The 16,834-nt window shown below is 41.5% G+C and overlaps 1 protein-coding gene across 12 annotated transcripts in view; it reads right to left on the minus strand.

The window, feature by feature from the left end:
* LOC119543724 (zinc finger protein 445-like) overlaps nt 1–16,834 on the minus strand; it is a 60,511-nt gene that overhangs the window by 7,505 nt on the left and 36,172 nt on the right. For 2 of the 12 annotated variants that reach the window (XM_037848656.1, XM_037848639.1), the window contains exons 1-6: nt 15,394–15,854; nt 14,217–14,265; nt 12,752–12,858; nt 4,656–5,214; nt 642–810; nt 215–309 (exon numbers count right to left, since the gene is read on the minus strand). In XM_037848656.1, the coding sequence (XP_037704584.1) occupies nt 215–309; nt 642–810; nt 4,656–5,096 (705 nt within the window). In that variant the 5' untranslated portion in view covers nt 5,097–5,214; nt 12,752–12,858; nt 14,217–14,265; nt 15,394–15,854. Of the gene's footprint in view, nt 1–214; nt 310–641; nt 811–3,331; nt 3,389–4,655; nt 5,215–12,751; nt 13,569–14,216; nt 14,266–15,393; nt 15,855–16,290; nt 16,567–16,586; nt 16,652–16,834 lie in introns of those variants that run through there. The other 10 variants (XM_037848641.1, XM_037848643.1, XM_037848645.1 and 7 more) reach the window with 10 other exon arrangements.

The following is a 16,834-nucleotide window of genomic DNA, read 5'->3' on the forward strand; positions in this document are numbered from 1 at the left end:
CAGAGCTGGCTCTGAGTGAATGGATCTGGCACAGATGAAAGAGAAGACCATCATCCCACAAAAGAGCTCTGGGCTTCAGGAGGATAATCTGGTATGTGAGTCTCTGAATCTAAGATCAATGAACAGAGAAACCCAGGACAAGGGGGAGCTGCAGCTACTCCTACTGTGCAGTATCCCTGGGACATAAGGAAGGACTAAAGGCCCCGCGGCTCACCTGGGGCTGGACTGTCAGGGGTCCGGTTGCCACCACCTGGTCTCCTGGGTATCTCTCTCTCGGGGAAAGGTCAGGCACCTGGGCAGCAGCAGGATCTAAAGAAGAAGAAAGAACCATGAGAGAGAGCAGCACAACTCTGGGCACGCTACATAGTGGACTCCCAGGCCAATGAGCAGGTAGACTGTTGTTAAACATGCATGTCACGTCCCCCCATTGTCTGCTGGGGGTCACGGTGTGGGACAGAGTAGGGGTGCATTGGGAGGAAGAGCTAGCCAGACATGGGATATAGAAGGGTTGGAAAAGACACAGAACTAAGGGCTTGGACAGAAAGGAATTCTCATGACAGTACAGATGGTGAAAAGATGAACTACAGCAAATTTGGGAGGTGTGGCATAAGGCTGAGGTCTTAGAACCAGGTGCCAAGTACCGGATTGCCCAGCCAGGAAATCACGCACTCCTGTTCCATAGGGAGGCTCCAGGTGGTTCCCTAGGCCAGAGTCGCTCCTGAGAGGTGAAGGAGGCGGCCATATTTGTGTGGCTTGCAAGATTCCTGTACCCATCCAATGCACACTGGGGCTCTGGGCAGGGACTGGGTCCTGGCAAGAAGAAAATGTTGTGAGAAGATCCCCTTGGGAATCAGAAAGCAAAAATGCCACATAGCCCAACTCCAGGGCGCAGAGGCCCAGGGAAGGGTAAATTATGTTCTGGCAGATGAGAAAGAAAGAGAAGAAAGCTCAGCAAACATCCTTCCAACCCCTCAGCCCCACATCTTCTGCCTCCTGAGTTCTAGAAGGCTGGGTAGGGAAAGCCATGGGAGAGTCAAGGAGGAGAAAGATTCCAGCTCAACTAAGGCAACACTTGGAAAGTCAGTAACAGCACTGTTGTCAGTTCTCAGGATCCACAGCAACACCTCTCTACCCCTCACCACCACCCCTGACCAGGAACTTAGATATGAGAGAGGACATTTGTCCCTGACAGTTAAACTGATAATGGTTCTCAGCAGATTCAATCAGGTAATGTCTATCCAGTATGGGGCTCTGCTCTAGGCACTGACTTGCAAAGTGGCCTGGGAAAGGCAGGACGACTCCTATTGTAACCCTGGCTGAAATAGGAACACTGCCAAGAGAAGCAATGTGAATTATGAGGGTCAGCAATGGAACTCTAAGAAAAAGCCCCAGGTCACAAGCAATTCGCAGGAAAGAGGTGGTCTTTGCTCTGAGACTTCAAATATTTCTGATCTCAGGAGTAAATCTGTCTCTGATGTATGGGTGAATACAGGAGGCTACAGCCAATGAACTTTCAAATTTTTCTGGTCCTGTGGTCAAGACATTCTCTACACTGAGATGGATGAATCGTAGCCTGAGGCTTTTCAGTATCTGATATTAAGCTACAGATCCAAGTCATTTATCTCCTGTTCTTCCCCAAACTTCCTACAGGGAAAATAAACAAACAGTAAGAACACAGAAGTACAGCCAAAAATATTTATGGATAAACTTTTTCAGGCTCTGGTTTTACATATTTTGGTAATTTGTTGATTCTGTAATTTTACATGCATCTTGATCAATTCTGTTCATTTTTCAGAATTTGGGGGACTTTCTCCCTGCCCCAGTTTTTTTTTTTTTTTTTTTTGTTAATTTTTTTTTTATTAAATTCAGTTTTATTGAAATACATTCACACACCATACGATCATCCATGATATATAATCCACTGTCCACAGTATGATAACATAGTTATGTATTCATCACCACAATCTGTCTCTGAACATTTTCCTTACATCAGAAAGAACCAGAACAAGAATAAAAAATAAAAGTGAAAAAAAAACACCCAAATCGTCCCCCCATCCCACCCCATTTGTCTTTTAGTTTTTATCCCCATTCCTCCACTCATCCATACACTACATAAAGGGGGTGTGATCCACAAGGTCTTCACAATCACACTGTCACCCCTTGTAATCTACATTATTATGTAATTGTCTTCAGGAGTTTGGTAGTTTCAGGTATTTACTTCTAGCTATTCCAATACATTAAAGCCTAAGAGATGTTATCTATATAGTGCATAAGAATGTCCACCAGAGTGACCTCTCGACTCCATTTGGAATCTCTCAGCCACTGAAACTATTTCGTCTCATTTTGCATCCCCCTTTTGGTCAAGAACCTGCCCCAGTTTTTTGTTTTTTAATTTCTAACCAGCCTTCAACCAGTTAGGCCCTCTGCTCATTTGGCAAAGTTTTCATGGATTTTCAATTATATATAGCTCTACATAAGCTGCATATAACCAAGCCACATTTTTATAACTACTGTGTACCTTACTTCCTTTTATAAACCATTTTTAGGTCATTTTGAATATCTCATTTTTTGGGCAAAACCAGAAAATGTTCTTTTAAAAACAAGACACTCTATGACTGGAACTGGCATTGTCAGTTCTGCTATCCAGGGCCTGGCACAAGGTAAGCTCTCAGATATTTATTGAACACATTCTCATTTTTAGACCATTTTTTTTAATTCATTTTATTGAGATATATTCACATACCATGCAGTTATACAAAACAAAGCATACATTCGATTGTTCACAGCACCACCATCTAGTTGTGCATTCATTACCAAAATCAATCCCTGACACATTCATTACCACACCCACAAAAATAACAAGAATAAAAACTGAAGTGAAAAAAGAGCAATTAAAGTAAAAAAAGAACACTGGGTGCCTTTCTTTGTTTGTTTTCCTTCCCCCATTTTTCTACTCATCCATCCATACACTGGACAAAGGGAAGTGTGGTCCATATGGCTTTCCCAATCACACTGTCACCCTCATAAGCTACATTTTTACACAACTGTCTTCAATATTCAAGGGTTCTGGGTTGTAGTTTGATAGTTTCAGGTATTTACTGCTAGCTATTCCAATTCACTAGACTCTAAAAAGCATTGTCTAAAGTGTGTGTAAGAGTGCCCACCAGAGTGACCTCTTGGCTCCTTTTGGAATCTCTCTGCCACTGAAGCTTATTTCATTTCCTTTCACATCCCCCTTTTGGTCAAGAAGATGTTCTCCGTCCCACGATGCCAGGTCTACATTCCTCCCCGGGAGTCATATTCCACGTTGCCAGGGAGATTCACTCCCCTGGGTGTCTGATCCCACGTAGGGGGGAGGGCAGTGATTTCACCTTTCAAGTTGGCTTAGCTAGAGAGAGAGGGCCACATCTGAGCAACAAAGAGGCACTCAGGAGGAGGCTCTTAGGCACAATTATAGGAAGGCCTAGCCTCTCCTTTGCAGCAACAGTCTTCCCAAGGGCAAGTCCTGTGGTAGAGGGCTCAACCCATCAAACCACCAATCCCCTATGTTTTAGACCATTTTTGCATTTTCTTTTCAATAAACTGAGGCTCTGAAAGGCAAGGACACTGAGGGTACAAATGAAGTGTAAAATAAAGGTCTTCCAACTTCCTAGCCCAGGACTACTTCCCTTCCCCCAAATACACACAGAACAAATTCTCAAAAGCTTACTGAGGAAGAAGCAACATGGTGCACGCAGTCCACTCTTCTAGGTCTTAACCTGTACCCCCCCCACTAAGAAGATGTAAGTCCTGAACCTAAGTGCCACCCCTTTATAAACAAGAGATACCACCTCCCACCTTACAGGGCTGTGGCCAGTGCCAAGTAAAATTAGATAATATATGGAAAAGAACTTTTACACTGTAAGTCACTGTGATGGTTCGGTTCATGTTTCAACTTGGCCAGGTGAAGGTGCCCAGCTGTCTGTCAAATACTGGCCTAACCATTACTGCAAGAACATTTTGTGGCTGGTCAATAAACCAGCCTTCTGGTTTATTGCAGTCAGCTGATTGCATCACTCAACTGATTCCATCTGTGGCTGATTACATGTATGATCAACTAAGGGGAGGGTCTTCCTCAATGAGAGAATACAATCAGTTGGATTTAATCCAATTAGTTGAAGACTTTTGAGGGAGAAGGGAGAACTTTCATTTCTTATTCAGTCAGCCAGCCTCTCCTGGGGAGTTCACGGAAGACCTTCATCAGAGTTGCCAGCTTGCATCCTGCCCTACAGAATTTGGACTCGTGCATCTCCACAGTTGTGTGAGACACGTTTATAAATCTCGGATTTACAGGTTATCTCCTGTTGGTTCTGTTTCCCTAGAAAATCCTGACTAATACAATAAAGCTACTGTGTCCAAAAGTGAGTTACTGTTATTCATGGATACCTGTTGACCCTATCCCTGGAGCTGATGTTCCTTGGGGAAGGCGTCAAGGACTACCTGCAGGAAGGTCCACAGCTCAGGGCCAAGTTCCCAGCTGCTCAGGTACCACGAGAATGAGAAGGGAAGGCTTCCCTGCATTCCTCAACACTGAGGGTTGAGTGCTGCCCCCATCCCCCAGACAAGCTGACTCACTGGCAGGCATTTCACAGGCCCCACACACCTCCCACACTCACCCTCTGTGGTGTCCCATCGAGGTCCTTCTGCAGCTCCTCCAGCAAGGCCACAGCCTCACTGCCACTCTCAGGGTGATTCAGCTGTACCCAGGTCCGAAGTTCCCCAGGCAGGATGCTCAGGAACTGCTCCAGCACCAGCAGCTCCAGGATCTGCTCCTTGGAGAGAACGTCAGGCCTCAACCACCAGCGGCAGAGCTCCTGGAGCCGGCTCAGAGTTTCTAGGGGCCCAGAAGACTCATGGTAGCGAAGCTGCCTAAAGAGCTGGCGGAAGAGTTCCTGGCCAGGACGGTTGAGCCTCTGTGGCCTAGCAGCCCGCACTGGAGTGTAGCCTTCATCCTCTTCTTCTTCCTTTACTATCTTCAGGCGCCCTCGCTCCTTTGAAGCCTGGGCCCGAGGCCTTGGATGGGCAGCATACCACCTGCCTGGAGGCATCACTCCCATTCAGGGCACACCCAGCAGAGAGCAAACCAAGTCTGCCTTAGCTGGTGCTGTTGGGTCCTCAGAAGTATCTTCTCAGCAATAGACTGGACAATGCCATTTGCTGGGACATCAGAAGCCACTGGCAAAAAAATGAAATAACCAATATTCTTGCTCAGTAGGGAGTGAGAGAATGATGTCCATCATACATGGTACACCTAGATTCTGTTAGTTAGGATTATCTTTGGAGGGATCACAAGAGGGAACGTGTGTGCATGAGTGTAAGCAGACCTAGGTTAGACTGCAGCAGTCACATATAGGGGTAAGTTAAGAAATTATCCCAGAATACAACAAAATGAGACCCAAAAATGGAAAATATAAAATAAAAGTTAAGATCTAGAAGTTTCAACATTTGTCTAACTGGAATTCCAGAAAAGAGAGAATGGAAAGAGGAAATCCATGAAGAACCCATGGCCATAACATTAGAAACACAGTGAGTGTGAGTAAAAACCAATCTCCTGCAAAACACACACAAACACACACACACACACACACACACACACACATACAGAGCCAAATCTTCAGAACATCAAAAATAAAGAGAAAAACCCCAGTAGAGAAAAAAGAGCTATTTCTACAAATGACAGGAATCAATTTGGTATCAAGCTTATCATCAACACCACTAGATTCTACATAAAACAATGGCATGGTATCTTAAAAATGCCAAAGGAAAATAACTTTTAACCAAAAGTGTATGCTTACCCAGGAATGAGGAAGAAATAGAAACACTTCTAGACACACACAGACTCAGAAATTTACCAACCCAGATGTCCCGGCCCGCGGGACGATCAACCGAGGCTCCAGCTCCTGCGAGGGAAGAATGGTATGGGACAAGAGACACGAAGAACGACAGCAAGACAGGTTTCTGATCAAGCTGCAAAACTTTATTGAAGAGGCAGGGTATATATACCCTAAGGTAGAGGGAGTGGCTAGTACGAACGGGTGGCGGCCTAGGATTGGTAGCTGCAAAGGCGGGTGGCGGTCTAGGATTGGCTGCTGCTGTTGCTAGGGCGGATGGCAGATGTAAGGCTAGCACAGGATTGGTGGCTACTGTTGCTGGGGTAGAAGGCAGGTAGTAAAGCTAGCACTCTAGGCGCAAATCTTAGGCGCGAACGGCTATCACTTCCGTAGAAGGCTGAGGGCAACTTAAGCCGCTATTGCATCAGCCCTAGCGGTCATGTTGCATATCTCCGGCATCGCTGAGGGTGGATTTTATACATGCTACCTTAATTGTCCCCAACACCCAGACTTTAAAGATGTTCTCCAGCAAGAAGAAAACTGAACACCAAAGAAATAATGAGATGCAAGAAAATGTGAGATGTGGGAGTCAAAAAATATCAGATCAGTATTGATTAAAAAATGTATACTGATTGTTAAAAATTAAAATATTGAACAATAAGTAAATTGTACATGATATGGTTCTTTTGTCCCAGAAGAGTTTTGATGGGAAATTATGAAATTAACTGTGTGTGTAAAAACTTACGATTAGCTACTAAGAGAGCAGAGACAGAAAGCAGAGCTTTCAAACCAGTGGAGCAGGAGCATCGTGGTGACAGAACAGAACCAAGCTGAACTGATCAGTCCAAGAAAAGGCAGAAAACAAAGAAAAATAAAAAGTGGACACAGAAAGACACAAATAATGGCAGAAATAAGAACAAACATATCAGTAATCTTATTAAATTTGAATTGATCAGTTACTTATTAAAAGACAGTATTGCAAATTCCACTTCCGGGAAGATGGAGTAGACATACTTTTCCTCATTCCTCTAATAAGTACAATAAAAAATTAAAAACTTTAAAAATTAAAAAACCCTAGACATTATATATCAAACAAACATCAGAAGACTCTGAAAGGTGGAAAGAAAAAGGCAGACCAGGTTGGAACCTCAGGACCCAAAGAACAACATGATGGTGAATTCCCTGAGTTTTCTTTTCAGCTCCAGACTTGGCAATGAAGAAGCTGACAACTCAGAAACACCAACTCCAACCCAAAAAGCCCCCTACAAAAGCTTGCTCTCTCTAGCCAAAGGACCAGGAAAGGGGTAGCCTAGCAAAATAAGAAACTATTAGACAATAACTACCTCTATTTCAGTCAAACACTCTCCCAGTCACACAAGCAAAGGCCAACTGGGGAACCTAAACTTCTGTCCTCACCAAGCTGTAAACAGGCACCCTAACCTTCCTGCCAAGAAAGTGTCAGAAAATACCAGTAGGGAGCTGGGACATTTTTCCCTTTGGGCAGTAACAAATTGCACCTCTCCCCACTCCACTGATGTTTCAGTGGAGAATGTGTAGGGAACGTAGACTTCTATCCACACCCAGAAGCAATAAGGCACCTTTCCCCCTCACTGCTGGGGGTGCTGTCAGAGGAGGCCTAGTGGAGAGTCAGGTCTTGTATCACTTCCCAGTGGTAACAAAGTCACCCCCAACCTTCCAGTAGCAGTAGAGGCCATGTGAGAAACCAGGAGTCCTACCTTCATACAACAGTAATGAGGAGACTCCCCACCTTTGGATTTCAACAGCAGCCAAGTAGGTAACTTAGACATCCATCCTTGCCTGGCAGTGACAAGGCAGTGCCCCCTCTTTCCCTGATCAAGCAGTGCCACAAAAAAAGCCAGCTAAAACAGAATGTTTAAATAAGACCCAGACTCTCATAACCATCATATGAAAAGGTCCAGGTTTCAACTGAAAATCATTCATCATACCAAGATATAGGAAGATATCAAACTGAATGGGGGGAAAAAAAAACAATCCATAGATGTCAATAGTGAGATGACAGAGATGCTACAACTATTTGATAAAGATTTTAAAGCAGAAGATGGCAGCATAGAGAGGAGTAGAAGCTAAGTAGTCCCCCTGGAACAACTACAAAAAAACAGAAACAACTAGCAAATAATCCAGAATAACTGCGGGGGGACAAACGAGACCATTCACTCATTATACACCAACCTGAATTGGGAGGAATGCCCAAGATCACAGCATAAAATCTGTAAGTAAAACCTGCGGATCCAAGTCACGAGACCCCCTCCCCCATAGCCCGAGCTGCAAAGCCTCCTGGTGCCAGAGAGAAGCTCTCTCCCAGCAAGCGAATATAGCTCAGCTGAGCTCCAACTGGGGTTTTAAGTAGCAAGTGTGAACAGCTCACTACAGGTACGAATCCCCAAAAAACAGACAGAGGCTTTGGGTGACGACTGACCTTGGAGAGCCGGAGGGTCACCTTGGACTGGGTCTGAAGGGAACTATCTGTTTCTTTTTCGGCTCAGTGGAGAAAGCCCCAGTCGTTTTCAGTTTCCAGGACTGTGACTCGGGGAAGGGTGGAGACAGCACAAGCAGAGAGTGAGACCATTGAAATGCTAATGACCTCCCCCTAGGGAGTCTATTTTCTCTAGGAGGAAAGGGGTGGGGCCCTTTCCACTCAGAACCAGACCCCAGAGCCTGGGGGAACACAGCCATACCTCCTCACACCAGTCAAGAATTATAGGCTAACAGGCGTCACCTGCTGGGCAGAAAAGCACAGTGACCTGAGACATCACAGGGTGGAGCAATTTTCTAAGACACACCTGCAGGGAAACCAGATACTGAATATTTCTTCCCTCTGGGACCTGAGCCTGTTCTGCTCTGGGAAAACCTGATTTGGATAACCAAGGAAACCATGCCTAGACAACAGAAAATTACAACCTACACTAAGAAAAACAAAGTTATGGCCCAATCAAAGGAACAAACGTACACTTCAACTGAGGTACAGGAATTTAAACAACTAATGTTAAATCAATTCAAAAAGTTTAGAGAAGATATTGCAAAAGAGATAGAGGCTGTAAAGGAATCACTGGGCATATATACGGCAGAAATCAAAAGTTCAAAAGAACAACTAGTAGAATCTATGGAAATGAAAGCCACAACACAAGAGATGAAAGACACAATGGAAACATACAACAGCAGATCTCAAGAGGCAGAAGAAAACACTCAGGAACTGGAGAACAAAACACCTGAAAACCTACATGCAAAGGAGCAGATGGAGAAAAGAATGAAAAAATATGAGCAACGTCTCCGGGAACTCAAGGATGAAACAAAGTACAATAATGTACGTATCATTGGTGTCCCAGAAGGAGAAGAGAAGGGAAAGGGGGCAGAAGCAATAATAGAGGAAATAATTAATGAAAATTTCCCATCTCTTATGAAAGACATAAAATTACAGATCTAAGAAGCGCAGCGTACTCCAAACAGAAGAGATATGAATAGGCCTACGCCAAGACACTTAATAATCAGATTATCAAATGTCAAAGACAAAGAGAGAATCCTGAAAGCAGCAAGAGAAAAGCGATCTATTACATACAAAGGAAGCTTCATAAGACTATGTGCGGATCTCTCAGCAGAAACCATGGAGGCAAGAAGGAAGTGGTGTGATATATTTAAGATACTGAAAGAGAAAAACCGCCAACCAAGAATCCTATATCCAGCAAAGCTGTCCTTCAAATATGAGGGAGGGCTCAAAATATTTTCTGACAAACAGACAATGAGAGACTTTGTGAACAAGACACCTGCCCTACAGGAAATACTAAAGGGAGCATTACAGGGTGATAGAAGACAGAAGTGCGTGGTTTGGAACACAATTTTGGGAGATGGTAGCACAACAATGTGCACTTCCTAGCCCTGGAGACCTGAACCTGACAGCCCTCAGCTCTCACTCTGCCCAGTGTGCCTCGGGACCCCGGACGTTGCAGAAATACATATGGCCTGGAGAATGCAAAAGGTCACAGGCTTATTTTCAGATGGGAAAAATATGACTCCATTTTAAGCATAAAGAATTCTATAATAAAAAAAATAGATTGAGGCGATGAATGGTACTATGAAAAGTTGATTGTATACTGTGGATGATTGTATGGTATGTGAATATATCTCAATAAAATTGAATTAAAAAAAGACATCATCTGCTGGGATATATTATTTCTGGTAGTTTTTTCAACCAATCACATATTAAACTATAAGGTAGTATCTTTAAAAAAAAAAAAAGATTTTAAAGCAGCCATTATAAAAATGCTTCAATGAGGAATTACAAACATCCTAGAAACATGAAATGCTTGCCTTGGACAAAGAAATAGAAGAAATGAAGAAGAATCAAATGGGAATTTTGGAACTGGAAAACACAACACTCAAAATAAAAATCTCAGTGAATAAACTTAACAGCAGAATGGAGAGACGAGAGGAAAAAATCAGCATAGTGGAAGGTCAAACAGAGAAATTACCCAATCTAAATAATGGAAAGAAAACAGATGGAAAAAAATTAACAGGGCCTCTAGAACCTGAAAGAATATAGCAAAAGTACTAATATTTATGCCATCAAAGTGTCCTGAAGATACAGAATATCAAAAGAAGGCTAAAGATGAGAGGATACTGGGAGCAAAAGCAGCAGACCATCTTACTGTACTCCAACGTGTTACGGGAAGGTACCTCTAGCGAAGAATCTGAGTATGAAGACGCTAATTCTTCCCCACTCAGTCAGGAAACTGAGGAACCTTGTTGTGCTCATATAATACCAGACGTTTTTGGTTCTGATAGCAAAGAATTAGTCATACCTTCCAATACTGAGGCATATTTATCTGAACGTTTACCTAAGAATACCAAAGTAATATTCCCTAAAAATGAGAAAAGGAAAGGCCTCACTATAATGACTGGACAAATGACTCATACCCTACAAGTCCTATATCGGAGACTATCTCTATTATAACTGAGAGGGAGGCAAAACTAGCCCAAAAAGAAAGGAAGAAAAGAAGCAATATTGAGCCTGAGAAAGGCTGGGAAACTGTAAAAGTAATAAGAACTTCCCCAATGTTGTCAGCCACAGACAACAGAAGACTATCCTGCTCTTTATGACATGATATAGTTAGTTACAAGACTATGAATACATTCTTTTTTTAAAAAAAAAATTCAGTTTTATTGAAATATATTTACATAACCATACAATCATCCATGGTATACAATCAACTGTTCACAGTACGATCATATAGTTATGCATTCATCACCACAATCTATTTCTTATGAATACATTCTTAACCAATTACATGCTTGCTAAAATAATGTAATGCTTTTATTTAAGACTAGTAATTAATCCAGAAATACATATGTCTTATCTTAGTTCACTTAAGTTTTAGTATGAACCACGGGACACTTCTTTTTTGATTAAGGTTGAACTAAGACTTGATTACTTGCAAAACATAAAAAAAAAAGTATATGATTAAAATTGAAGTTTTAGATAAGAACCCCCATGGTAGTACCAGAAAATTTCATTTGATTGAAGATACAACCTTTATCATTTACAATAAAAATACCCTGTGCTAAGAATGTACAGGAACTCTCTTCTCATATTCAGCCGCAACTGGAGAGACTACAGTTCCCAGGCTTGGTAATGTATTAATTTACGTCTGCTTTGTAAGCCTGTTCCTTTTACCATAAGTGCTCCTTTAGTAAATATATACGTAAGATTTGAATTCTTTTCTTGAGTGTTCTTTACTTAAAATTATTGCCCACCCAACACTCTTATTTGAGTGGGAGGCTGCTTGAAGCCCAATGTGCCAGTATGGAACTGTTATGGACCCCAAAAGAGCCATGATCTTTTAACCCAATCTCATTGGGTGGACCTTTTGATTGAGTGTTTCCCTGGAGATGTAACCAACTCAGCTGTGTGTAAGAACTCTGATTAAATTATTTTCATAGAGGTGTGGCCCCACCCATTCAGCATGGGTCTTGATTAGTTCACTGGTGTATTTAAGAGAGCTCAAGAGCTGACACAGACACTGATGCTTGGAGATGTCTGGAGATGCAGACTGAAGGACGTCTGGAGATGCTAAGCTAAGAGGCAAAGCCCAGAGTTTGCCCTGGAAAAGCTAAGAGAGGACCTCCAGATGCTTAGAGACAAACGCCCAGGGAGAAAGAAGCAAGAACTGAGGAGCTGAGACAGAGGAGCAAAGAAAGAAGCCCAGAGACATTTTGGAGAAAGCCATTTTGAAACACAACCCAGGAGCAAAGGACCAGCAGACACCAGCGACATGCCTTCCCAGTTGACAAAGGTGTTCCAGACACCATCAGCTGTTCTTCAGTGAAGGTATCCTCATGTTGATGCCTTAGTTTGGACACTTTCATGGCCTTGGAACCATAAACTTGTGACCTAATAAATTCCCTTTATAAAAGCCTATCCATTTCTGGTATTTTGCATAATGGCAGCATTAGCAAACTGGAAAACCCAAGCCTACTGAATCGTGACCAGATAAAGTTTAGACCTTTTCTAAAGGTGATCACCAGCTTGAGGTATAAAGATTATGAACACATGACAAATGGCACAAAGAAAATGCAGAAACCACTGCTCAAGAGGAAGCTGAAAGATGGAAAAAGGGGGAGAGAGACTTACACAGTCAAGTTTGCAAAACAGACTGGAGAAGAGAAAGAAAACTGAAGTCTGAAAAGAATTAGAAAGACACACTGCATGCTGCTAAGGATGAAAAGAAATCTGTCAATGGAGCTAAAGAGAATGATCTTGATAAGGAGGAGGCCAGAGAAAATTTTTTGAATAATGCACACAGTGGAAAATATAAATGGCATTGATCTATCAGGGAATTGAAACCTACCTTTGAAATTAGCATCCAGAATGTGCCTCCAACCTTGTCTATTCCAAAGCAGCTACTGCAGAAATATCCAGAGATCAATGGAGTATTTCTAACAGGTGATGAGAAGACTGGCAAACAGAAAAACGAGGGTGACTGCCTGGGAATATGGCCAAGGATTCCAATCCTTCAATCAAAGAACAGGTTAGTCCATATTCTGCAATCATGTACATGGATAAGGCTAAAGATCTCGTGGGCCTTTCAACTCTGGATGAAAAACCCAGGGTACAGGGAAGACATGGAGGCCGAGCGAACTGAGCCAGCAGAATTAAGTTCAGACATCCCATTGCTGCAGGGTTCCACCCCCCCACCCCAAGGTCCCAACAGGCTTTTGAGGACAGAAGAAAAGCTTCAGTTATCAACTTGTTGAGATTATACCACAACTGTGAACACCCAGCCTGGAAAGGAAGTTGGACCGGATCACACCCTCAGGACTCTTTTCCCAGAGACTCATAACTTAACCCAATTTCATCCCCACAAAGAAAATGATGACAAAATGAACAGGTAACATCCAAGCAAGCATCTTAACATTTTTCAGGGAGATTTTCTTCTTTTTGTTGTTTTACTTCTTCACCTTATGGGCAAAACGATTTTTTGTTTTGTTCTATTTTCCTTTAAAAATCCCCATTAAGCTATCTCTTGTTCTTGCATTTTCTTACTACTGTACAGTCGAGTGAGTAGACATCAGGTTTATTTTATAAACTGACAATAAACAAGTTTCTAAGATAATCTCCATCGAAGAAAGATTTTTTCAGTACATACTCATAACCTTAAAATATTATGTACAGAATGGATAAAAAAGCATGACCCAATTATATGCTATTTACAAGAGATCTTAAATTCAGCTACATGTAGGCTGAAAATTAAAGGACAGAAAAAAATACTCCATGCAATAGTAATCAAAAGAGAGTGGGGGTGGCTATATTAATACAAGATAAAATAGACTCTAAGTCAAACAGTTAAAAAGGACAGAAGAGGACACTGTATACTGATAAAAGGGTCAATTCATCAAGAAGATATAATAATTCTAAACATATATGGACCTAACAGCAGTGCCCCAAAATATATGAAGCAAATATTGACAGATCTGAAAGTAGACCATTCTACATCAATAGTAGACCTAACAGACATTTATAGAACACTCATCCAACAACAGCAGAATACACATCCTTCTCTAGTGCACATGGATCATTCCCTAGTACAGACCATATGTTAAGTCACAAAACAAGTCTGGATAAATTTAAAAGAACTGAAATCATACAAAGTATGTCCTCTGACCACAATGGAATGACCCTAAGAAATCAATAAAGAACTGGAAAATTCACTATATGTGGAAATTAAACAATACACTCAACCAACCAATGAGTCAAAGAAGAAATCACAGGGGAAATTTGGAAATATCCTGAGACAAATGAAAATGAGAACATACCAAAACTTAAGAGATGCAGCAAAGGCAATGCTGAGAGGGAAATTTTTAGCTGTAAATTAAAAAAGAAGATGGTGAGGGTAGCATAACATTGTGAATGTAATTAACACCACTGAATTATAAATCTGCATGTGCTTAAAAGGAAAAATTTTAGGTTGTATATATGTTATTAAAATAAAAATTAAGACAAAAATCTCAAATCAGTAACCTAACCTCACACTTTGAGGTAACAGAAAAAGTAAAGCAAACTAAACCCAAAGGGGGCAGAAGGAAAAAAAATAATAAAGACTACTCACAGAAGTACTATTCACAATAGCCAAAAGATAGGCACAACCCAAGTGTCTATCAACAGATGAATGGATAAACAAATGTGGTGCATATATACAATGAAATATTATTCGGCCATTAAAAAAAAAAAAGAATGAAGTTCTTATATAGCCCACAACATTGGTGAATCTTGAAGACATCATGTTGAGTGAAATAAGCCAGACACAAAAGGACAAATATTGTATAATCTCACCTATGAAAGAATTAGAATATGCAAATTCAGACAAAGTCAGAAATTAGAATATAGGTTACCAGGAGGAGGTGCGGGGCGGGGGAGGGGGTAGGAAATGGAGAGCTAATGCTTAATAGGTAGAGTTTCTGTTCCAGGTGAAGGGAACCCTTTGGTAATGGGTGGTGGTGACAGTAGCATAACACTGTGAATGTAATTAACACCACCAAACTGTGTTAAGTGTGGTATTGAAAATGTTCAAAATTTAATTTTGGTGATGAACACACAACTATATACTGATACTGTGAACAACTGAATGTACGCTTTGTATGACTGCATGGTATCTGAATATATCTCAATAAAATTGAATTAAAAAATTAAAAATAAAAAAAATAAAGAGGTTAAAATGGGAAATTTTATGTTGCATATATGCTATCACAATAAAAACTTTTTAAAAATCCACATATGTAAACTACGGACTTTAGTTAACAAAATAATTATAATAATTTTGGTTCATCAATTTTAACAAATATACCATATTAATGCAAAATGTTAACAATAGGGAAGACTGGAAGGATGTATATGGGAACTCTGCACTTTCTACATGATTTTTCTTTAAATCTATAACCACCCTAAAAAATCAAATATTTATACTGTTTTACCATTATAAAAATAAGCTCCCACCTAGTGCTCAGATCGTGGTTTCTAAGTATCACTCTTTAATAAAAGGAATCAGGACTCCTTGGAGAAATGGCTGATTCTGGGGCTGAGACAGGGAAAATACAAGATGAGCCTGGAGCCAGAAAAGTAAGGAAAGAGTCAAAAAAGAATTGGGGGTGGGGGTGTCAAACATTGGCATACATTTCTTTGCAAAATAAGGGATCTAATATTAACTCGTTTCAATTTCTGAATTGCAAACAGTTTCAAGCAGAATGGTGTTCTTTCCTAGACACTTTTAAATTAGGAAGGAGACCAGGCCTACGCAAGTCAGAGTACAGTAAAATTGTTTAGATTAGAGCTGTGCTTTACATTTAAAAACTGCATTTTTAATTACTTTTATTTTGAAGTGAGAGACAATCATCCTAACAAGAATTCTGTTACCCAAATGTCACTTGTTGAACATTATGTTACATTCCCCTTGTAAATGTATACTATGGGAAATAAACTGCAAAAAAAAAAAAAAAAAGTTTTTAAACATACCTTTTATATTTTTGTTTATATATTTTAATAATACAAATAATTATTTTAGTGTTGTCATAATGCTAAAACCATTTTTAACAAAAATATTAACAAATGTATTTCGCAAGTTTAAGATAATATAATTTTTAAAAATCAACAGTATGAATGTTAAAACCACTTTAAAACGATTAAATGGTAATTTTTGTTATGCGTGTTTTATCACAATAAGAATACAAATTTAAAAAGCAATAGTATAATCCTATTTCATGCAAAAAATATACATATACACGCATATGAGTCTGAATAATTAGGCAGGAAGAAAAAATGCCTGAAGTCTCGACACTAAAAGATTTACTAGTGCTCTATAGATTGCGGTTACTTTTACTTTTTCTTTACACTTACCTGGGTTATCTAACTGTCTGTAATAAATGCGCATTACCTGCATAATTGGGTGAAAAGATAAAGCTCAGGGAAACCACCTCTCCATATTGTCTGCATCGGGACGCCCGGGGTGGCTTGGAGATTTCCTGATACGCCCTCCCTGCGGCGGGGGCGGGATACCTGGCCCATCCACCCCGCCCGTGGCACAGCCTCAAGGCAGGGCCGCACCGCTTGCCCCCCAAGCAGGGCCGAGAGCCCCCGCCGCCCTTTGGGACCCCCGCGCCTGCATAGCAACCACAAGGCCTCCAGCGCCCCACCTGGCTGCTCACCAACTGCCGCCGCCGTCCATCGGTCCTCTGATCGCAGACACAGCCGACTGCCGGGACCGTCCCACCCACCCTAGCTGGCTCGGTCGCGCACGCGCATCGCCGCCCCGGGCCTTCCGCGGCCTCTCTAGGAAGCTGGGAGGGCCAATGTCTCAGATTCTCCGATGTCGGTATGCGGCGGAAAGAGTTTGGCTGAACGCCTTGCGGAGGACTGGAGGGCTGAGCTTGGCCCTGAGAAT

This window comes from Choloepus didactylus, chromosome 1 (genome assembly GCF_015220235.1).
Source record: "Choloepus didactylus isolate mChoDid1 chromosome 1, mChoDid1.pri, whole genome shotgun sequence".
Classification (NCBI taxonomy): Eukaryota; Metazoa; Chordata; class Mammalia; order Pilosa; family Megalonychidae; genus Choloepus; species Choloepus didactylus.